Raw genomic sequence first — 8551 nt, 5'->3', positions numbered from 1 at the left:
GTACTAGCCTGACCGAGGCTGACCCTAACAAGGTAGTTTGCATCTATTTGTTTTGTTGATGAATTTGTATTGTTGAAAACTTGAGGCAGTTTAGGGCAATAACAAATACTGTATGACTACTGACTAGACTAAAGATCTGTGTGGAACTTGAAGATCAATGTGCAATATTTGCACATTTTTTGTAGTATGATATCTGAGAGGTAATGAGCTTAGATGCTACTACTCAGCAGCTTGTTCTGGAATGATTTCCATTCTCCCTCTTGTTGCCCTAGCTCTTCATTTCCTATATATGCCCTATGTTCTCTGGGCATAGAGTCAGAAATGTGGGTAATTTTTATCCTAAGACTGTAGGAGGATAAGAGTTAAATGTTATTTTCATGCATGTTATTGACCTGAAAATTAGTTATTTTAATATTAATTATTGTAATATGTACAGTTTGTGGGGTACACTTATACCTATACAACTTGATAAATTGAAAATATTGTGCAGAATCTAGAACTACATTTATATACCTAATTATATTTGAATTCTTATTATTTGAACAGTTTGTTTCTTAGGTATAGTTATGGAAATTACTTCTGAAAAATCTGACATCTGAAGTATGAAGAGCTTTCCTTGGCAACAATTCTATACAAGGTTGGAAATTGACTTTTACAAGGAGTGTAAAACCAGGAGCCTGATGTTTCATAAAGAATTGAAGCTATTGCCAAGCACCTCATAAAAAATGCTGTCACAATTGGCTTACTCTGCTGTTGGAAAACATCAGCGACTGGCAAGATTCTTTTACCAGCAGCTTGCTTACTTCAGTATTTCACCTTACAGGTCAGGGTTACTTTCTGTAGTTTTTAGCACATTTTCTCATTTGTGGAAAAAAGGGGCTATTGTGCTTGCCATGTCCGTCTGTCTGTCTGCCCGTCCGTAACTTCACATTTTCATCAATGAGAAAATGCACTTTGTCACTTACTGCAGTGAGTACTGAGTTATATTTTTTCTATGAGTATTTCATGCTGCTTTTGAAACTAAGTGTTCATTTCAGTGTTAGTTTCTCATGTGTTCTTTTTAGGGTTCATACTTCTGTGTTTTTTATAAGCAAATTTGCTTACTTATGCTAATTTGCTTATTTCTCTCTGCCAGGTCTCTAACATATTTGCTTGTCTCTCTGCCATGTCTCTTACACATTTCCTTGTCTCTCTGCCATGTCTCTTACACATTTCCTCGTCTCTGCCATGTTTCTTACACATTTCCTTGTCTCTGCCATGTCTGTTACACCTTTCCTTGTCTCTCTGGCAGGTCTCTCACTCATTACGAGTTGCTGGGTTTGCAGAAGGATTGCTCGCAGACTGATGTGAGAGATGCCTTCGTGCGGCTGTCAAAGGAGGTGCGGTTTAAACTTTTATATCTATATTACATATTATATATATTATATATATAATATAATATAGATATACCATATATAGATATAATATATATATATATATATATATATATATCATATTATATCTAGATTATATCTGAGTATATAAATGTCTGTGAAGTTGTATCTATTTGCCTACTCTGCATGCTACTGGTGGATGTTGAACTTATGATGGTGGTTAAATCAAGTTGATATTTCCCTAATTGTCTTGGGTTAAATTGCATGCTTGAAGAACATAATATATGCCTACAACTTTGTTTTCAATTGCATGTCCAGTGGCATCCAGACAAACAGTCTCAAGATGTTGCTGAGAGTCAACACAACAAGTTTATTGAGCTGAACACAGCTTACTCTGTGCTCAGCAAACCTCAGAGTCGGGCGTTTTATGACGCGCAACTGCGAGCGTCAGAGCGAGGCTACTATGAAGTCTATGGCAGCTATAGAGTGTACACGGACGCCCCTAAGGAGAGAGTGTAAGTACGAGAAACTTATGGTCCTTAGGTTCTCATGATGGGTTTAAGACTTCGTAGTCCAAGGTCAAAGAGAGTGTAAGTACGAGAAACATATGGTCCTTAAGTCTTTATGAGGAGTTTAGGATTTCGTAGTTCAAGGTCATGCTGATGCTCCGCCTTCGTCGTCCTCCGTCTCCGAGTCGTCGTTAGGCATATGGTCCTTAGGTCCTTATGATGGGTTTAAGATTTCGTAGTCCAAGGTCACGCTGATGCGCCGCCTTCGTCGTCCTCCGTCTCCGAGTCGTTTAAACTTATGGTCCTTAGGTCCTTATGATGGGTTTAGGACTTACTAGTCCAAGGGCAAGCTGATGCTCCGCCTTTGTCGTCCTCCGTCTCCGAGTCGTCGCTAGGCAGGTCCCCCCACCCTCGGGTCCCGGATGTAACGTTGGACGTGTTCCGTCTATTTGCCCTCCTTTGTGCCAGCTGATGCAAGATGCTCTTGCGAAAAACTTAATTCAGGGGTAGAAGTTATCGCGCAGTTTCTTCATTTGTTTGGTATCCTTGTAGGTACCGTTTTTAGCAGCTTACGAAGTGTTGTCAATCATTTCGCATTGCATTGTTGTGATGAACATTGAGATAACATATTGTACGACCCAAGTTATGTATGGAACTGAGCTGCATTAATTCCGTCAATATCAATTAACCTTTTCGCGGGCAAGCTTAGAAATATGCCGAAATTCGAATTTCTAAAGCCAGCAATACCTACTCTCACTGTGCTAAAAATGATCATGATTTAAATTTAATCATTGAAATGTAAAGGAAAAATGTAACTTCAAATTAATTCATTTCATCAAGTTTCTTTAATCAATTTACTGGATATTACTACTTCTGTGTTTAAGAAATAATATAGAACGAGTGCCAATTTTGTTATCTTTCGAGTCAAAACTTTCATTTTAATGCTCATATTTTATTTCTTGGGCTTGGTATATGGTGATGCTTGGATGGAACAATATTATTATTGATCCAACAATAATAATAACAATATTATTATTGTTCCATCAATTATTAATTATTAATATTGCTGATTATTAGTTATTGGCGGAGGAACGTGCTGGGCATTTTTTGGAATTAGATTTTGAGTGAGTTAGAGAGTGGGTAACGTGCCGCTACAGGGTTAAATTATCACTAATTATTCGAATTGCCCAATATACTCGTTGAATGAAGATGTTCATTGCTTGAGAAACGTGTTGGGATCATGTAGACCAGCCCGATGAATACGAATTGAGATGTCCTAACTGGGAATCAACGGTACGGTAATGGTGATGTTAGGAACATTAATGGTAGTACCTAGTGTTACACAGCTCGCTTGTCAGTCTCATTAATGGACATTGCGATTAGATCACTAAACAATTCATGCAGGCCGTTAATAATGTCAAACAATTTATTCTTCACTATATTTACACTGAAATAATGTCAGATCTACGCTTGTGGTATGAATATGAAGCGACGGCTAAAAACTTCAATCATCGGGAACATTTTTCCAGCCTCCCAACATTATTCTTCACTGCTATAAATATTTCAGTATCATGTGCTTGAAACGGTCAGTTTCCGGGAATTTCCCGTTTTTTTATCGATAAATTTTATAACATAACAATGTTATCGTTATAAAAATTTGAGAATCACCATAAAAAGACCAGACTTTGCTTTGCCATTTCATGCGAGATGAATTTCTCGATCACTCATGTGTTAAAAATTTAAAGAATCACCATAACAAGACCAGACTTTGCCTTTCCATTTCATGTGAGATGAATTTCTCGATCACTTAGGTATGTGTTAAAAATTTAAGAATCATCGTAACAAGACCAGACTTTGCGTTGCCATTTATTGTGTCGTTATAAATTTTTTAAAGAATCACCATAGCAACACCAGACTTTGCCATTTCATGTGATATGAATTTCGCGTACACTCATGTGTTGAAAATTTAAGAATCAACATAACAAGACCAGACTTTGCCTTGCCATTTATTTTGATATGAATTTCTTGTGCACTCATTTTTTGGTCGACGGTATCGTTTACATCGTGCAGGGTTCACAGGCATCCTTCGTCTTATGAAAACCACGAAGGAGGCAACGACACGGGCCGCGGCTACTACGGCCTGTCTTTTATCAAAGAAAAACTCCCCAACTCGACGGTTGTGTCTATTGTGCTGGCCTTCTTTTTCGTCGGCTGTGTCGCCCATTTCTACATCGCACAGTGAGATCTATTTTCTTNATGAGATGTACAACTTTTAATCACCTGTTCCTCATGCACCTGCCTGACGCTAGTCTCGTGTACAACTGAGATGTACAAATTTTAATCACCTGTTCCTCATGCACCTGCCTGACGCGAGTCTCGTGTACAACTGAGATGTACAACTTTTAATCACCTGTTCCTCATGCACCTGCCTGACGCTAGTCTCGTGTACAACTGAGATGTACAAATTTTAATCACCTGTTCCTCATGCACCTGCCTGACGCGAGTCTCGTGTACAACTGAGATGTACAACTTTAAATCACCCGCCCATACTTTCAAAAAAGTTAAGATATCGTAAGTTCATCAGCCAATCATTGATGGCCTTTCAAGCTAAATCCACCAATCATAGACAAGAAAATAGAGCGTAAGTACTTACGTTCACTTAGCGAATTTTGAAAGTATGGCCCCTGTTCCTCGTGCACCTGCCTGACGCGAGTCTCGTGTTTTGTTCCCCAGAGTTACAAGCAATTACTACAAGAACGCGGCCGAGCGCCGCAGCCGTGTCCTCGCCCAGAGCTACAGTGAGGTCCGAAAGCGCGCCCTCGACAGCGACAGACATGCTCAGCTGCGCGACTTTCAGCAGGAGCTCGACCAGCAGACGGGCACTTCCCTCAGCAACGAGCAGATGCACCTACGCAACAAGAAGTTCCTACAGTCCTTGACTGAGACCGCGACCTGAGGACGCATGGGGGTCGGACTTCTGGACCAGAAGTCCTGGGCCTATACTTTAAAAAAAAAATTAGGAGATCGTAAGTTCGTCAGCCAATCATTGACGGCCTTTCAAGCAAAATCCACCAATCGTATACAAGAAAATAGAGCGTAAGTACTTACGCTCACTTAGCGAATTTTGAAAGCATAGGCCCTGGCCTCAAGACTTGGACCTTAATAAATTTACCCTAAAACGTCGATCTTGAGATTTTGATCTTGGTATTTCATACTATTGGCCTTGATTGTTAAGACATGGTTCTTCTTCGACCTCGGGATTTGGTTTGTGAGACTTGGGACTTGGATCCCGACGATTCGGATTTTTGGACTTCGAATTTTTGTCGTTATTCTGAGGTTCTTTAAATTAGCAGCCAGAAGCTTGCATGCGAATCACGATGAAGTTAGTATGGAAAGACATTAATCGGCAATCTATAAATGTGTGTCGCGGAATGGAATGTACAAGCTGTTCAATGGGACGTTGAAGCTGCTCTGAGTTTCTAACTTTGTGCGGGAGTTGGTACGTGTCGAGGAGAGATGTAGGAGTTAGTCGACCGGGAGCTCGTCATGAAACTTCAGTACCTATCGTGAAGCATCTGTAGAGTAGGAATTAAAGTATCTTCTGAAATAGTCATGAAATTATAAGTTGTCTTAACGAATGAACGGGTAGGCAGGGTTGGCGATTTTTTTGATTTTTTTAAAAAAATCAAAAAAATCAAAAATCAATGATTTATTTGATTTTTTCATGATTTTTTTTATTTATTTGATTTTTTTGATTTTTTCAACTTTTTTGTCTATTCGAAGTGTTATTTTTTTATGTTGCAGTTAGCCTACTAACAATAACAGTATATGGATCATAATGGATGGCTAAAAAGGGCACTTATTGTCTTCAATAATGGCCAACAGGCCATGGTGGTGTTTACCACTTAGGGATTTTTGGGTAAACAATTATTGGTAAGTCTATTCATTAGCTTTGTAAAGTTTGTATGGAGCAAGGTAATGAGTTAAATTTTGACCAATTAACTGGCTTCAATATACAAAAACACTTCAGGAATGCAGATCTTCTAAACATTGAAGAGTCACATAACAGATAGGTAGCTGATAGCACAGTGCACAGCACTATCAATAGATCTACTAGTTTTATGTCCTATAAATCTACCAGACTCTACCCTCTATACACACCGACTAGTAGTGACTGTTGCCCCAAAACTGTTCAATCAGTTCTGCCCCACCCTGTATAAGTTAGCTAACACATTTAAATTGTATATTGTAATCAATATATAACAAATAGTCAAATAGTTAAAGACTACTTATAGCCCTATAAGAATTAGCTAAGCTGCTAGCTACGTACAATGTACTGCACACTTGATGCCTCTGTACCAAAAACATTCAATTTATTTGAGCCTAATACACACTAAAGGCAACAAGTTTATATACCAATTTGTCATTCATAGTACATTTATGCTAAACCATGAATAACAATACCTCAATATAAATTAAAGACTGCCACTCAATATATTTAAATATATGAAAAAATCAAATAAATCAAAAAAATCGAAACAATCAAAAAAATCATGATTTTTTTATAAAAAAATCAAGTGATTTAATCACATGATTTAATCATTTTGATTTAATCATTGCCAACCCTGCGGGTAGGTAATAATAAAGTCATAATTTACTTTTTCCTGGGAATTATATCTTTTCGTTTTCGAAAGTGGATAATGTGATGTGTATTGCGAACTTCTGGAATAGATTGTGTTCATTATTACCGTGTATGTGAATTTGTTGCTGAAATCCCATAAAAACTCGCCTGAGACTCAGATTATTCGGGTTATGTTTTAGACAAGATAATGGAGGTGCCGGTCAAAGGGCTGGTGAATTCTTCGGTTGTTGGCGGCCACCTTAGCAATAGCAGGACTCAAAAGTGGGCTACTCAGTTTGTGTAATTTTCTTACTCATTACTTTATTTTATTTTCGGCAGGGTTTCAGAGTGGCTGAAGTTCAGATTACCAAGAAAGGTGGAGCTATTGTAACTTAGTTGTGAACAGTTTCCTGTGACAGTTGTGGTGAAAATCTGTGAGGTGGCCGGGTGGTTTAGAACAGCAACGTTGTAGCAGTGAGTTGTGGGTTCAAACCTCAGCAAGCTGCGAGTTTTCTTCGATGTCAAGAATCGGCGACTGGCCATATTTTTCTTAATGATCGCTGACACCACTATTACCTTTGCTCTTTTTACTATTAGCTGATCATTAACGCTGTTGCCACATTTTAATCTTAAATTATTTTTTTATATGTCCTCGGATGTTATTTTCTAAAACTTCCAAAATCTTTTACTTCAAATTAAAAAAAAACTGTTAAAATTAAATTAAATTGTTGTTAAGATAGTGGCGAACATTCTTTATTAAATACAGAAGGTAATATTATATTAATATCTAGCTTGCCTCCTTTCATGTAGAGGCGCTGAGCGCATCGAAGCAAATTGTAGCTAAATAATTTTATTGTAAATAAGATATATGCGAATTTAAATTTGTTGAATAAAATTTAACTACGATGATGCATCCTGAGATTTTATTGCCTTGCTTAATTTCTAAAAAAAAGATTCATTAAAAAAAAAAAGCATTCACGTTATCGAATTATATGTTTTTTAAGGGGATGGTCAACGAAGGGAGGGCCTCGTAAGGGGAGGCTTCCCTTGAGACGGTTAAAGGGAGTGACATCTGAGAGAATTTTGCGATCGTTTAATGGATATAACCTTTAGAAGGGAGTTGAGGGAATGAAGCCGTAGGAAATCGACACCTGAGGGCTGTCAAATTTCGGCAGCGTCTCTGAGGGATTTAATGGGAGTGACCTCACATGAAATTTGGAATGGTCAGAGGTGAGTCCCTTCAGAAGGGCATTAGAGCAGGCCATGGTTGAACTAGAATAAGGTTGACCCATGAGAAGCTCATTTTCGCGGATGTAGTTTGTTGTTCGCCTGTGACGTCACAGATCTAAGTGATGTCACGGGCGTTAACCAATCACCGAAATGCGATCAAACCAGTCAACCAATCCGTCATGAGAATGACGGGATTGTTTACATTTCTCGATCTCAGTGACGTAACAAGAAAGCTGAACTGAAACGCGGAACTTTTCGTGGGTCAACCTTATATAGTTCAACCATTAGAGCAGGCAGCTCTGGAGTAAGTTGTGACGAAAGGAACCCGAAGCGGCCGGTGCGAACACCCTCTGTATATACAGAGGGTGATCGTAGAGGGTATATACACAAGTCCCCTTTGTGTGTGCTGCACCCATATGCACACAGTACGTGCTGTGTTGTTATACAGTGAAAGCTGTGGCCAGTGTTGCACTGACACAGCTATACGCCAGGGCCTATACTCTCAAAAAAAGTTAAAAGATCGTAAGTTCATCAGCCAATCATTGACGGCCTTTTGAGCTAAATCCACCAATCATGGACAAGAAAATAGAGCATAAGTACTTACGTTTACTTAGCGAGTTTTGAAAGTATGGCCCCAGGGAGACAAGGCGGCAAAAATTCTGGACTTGTCTCAAATGAGTTGAATCTGCGTTTGTAATACCTGATGAATGGGTTGCGAATATGAAATACTTTCATGTTACAGGTATAGTTAACGCGTTTTCAATAATAATTAAAGTCTATTTTCAAACCAATCTAGCAATGGAAATAAAGAATATATA

At 38.6% G+C, this 8551-nt stretch overlaps 1 protein-coding gene across 1 annotated transcript; it reads left to right on the top strand.

Annotated features, from left to right (window-relative positions):
• Positions 1 to 524: 524 nt before the first annotated feature.
• Positions 525 to 4911, top strand: LOC108665344 (dnaJ-like protein 60). Its single transcript, XM_018152088.2, has 5 exons — positions 525 to 823; positions 1292 to 1379; positions 1692 to 1888; positions 3953 to 4120; positions 4616 to 4911. Exons 1-5 carry the CDS (start codon positions 726 to 728, stop codon positions 4836 to 4838), a joined length of 774 nt encoding a protein of 257 aa, XP_018007577.1. The 5' UTR covers positions 525 to 725; the 3' UTR covers positions 4839 to 4911.
• Positions 4912 to 8551: the final 3640 nt, after the last annotated feature.

This window comes from Hyalella azteca, unplaced genomic scaffold (assembly GCF_000764305.2).
Source record: "Hyalella azteca isolate HAZT.00-mixed unplaced genomic scaffold, Hazt_2.0.2 contig4627, whole genome shotgun sequence".
NCBI classification, from domain to species: Eukaryota; Metazoa; Arthropoda; class Malacostraca; order Amphipoda; family Hyalellidae; genus Hyalella; species Hyalella azteca.
This window is presented reverse-complemented; position numbering and strand designations above follow the sequence as displayed.

What these genes read in the sequence shown, in the direction of transcription:
- LOC108665344 (XM_018152088.2), top strand. Translation starts at nt 726, where the DNA reads ATGCTGTCACAATTGGCTTACTCTGCTGTTGGAAAACATCAGCGACTG. An exon ending in GACGCCCCTAAGGAGAGAGT is followed by an intron (nt 1,889 to 3,952) that starts GTAAGTACGAGA and finishes TACATCGTGCAG; the next exon opens with GGTTCACAGGCATCCTTCGT. An exon ending in GCCCATTTCTACATCGCACA is followed by an intron (nt 4,121 to 4,615) that starts GTGAGATCTATT and finishes TTTGTTCCCCAG; the next exon opens with AGTTACAAGCAATTACTACA.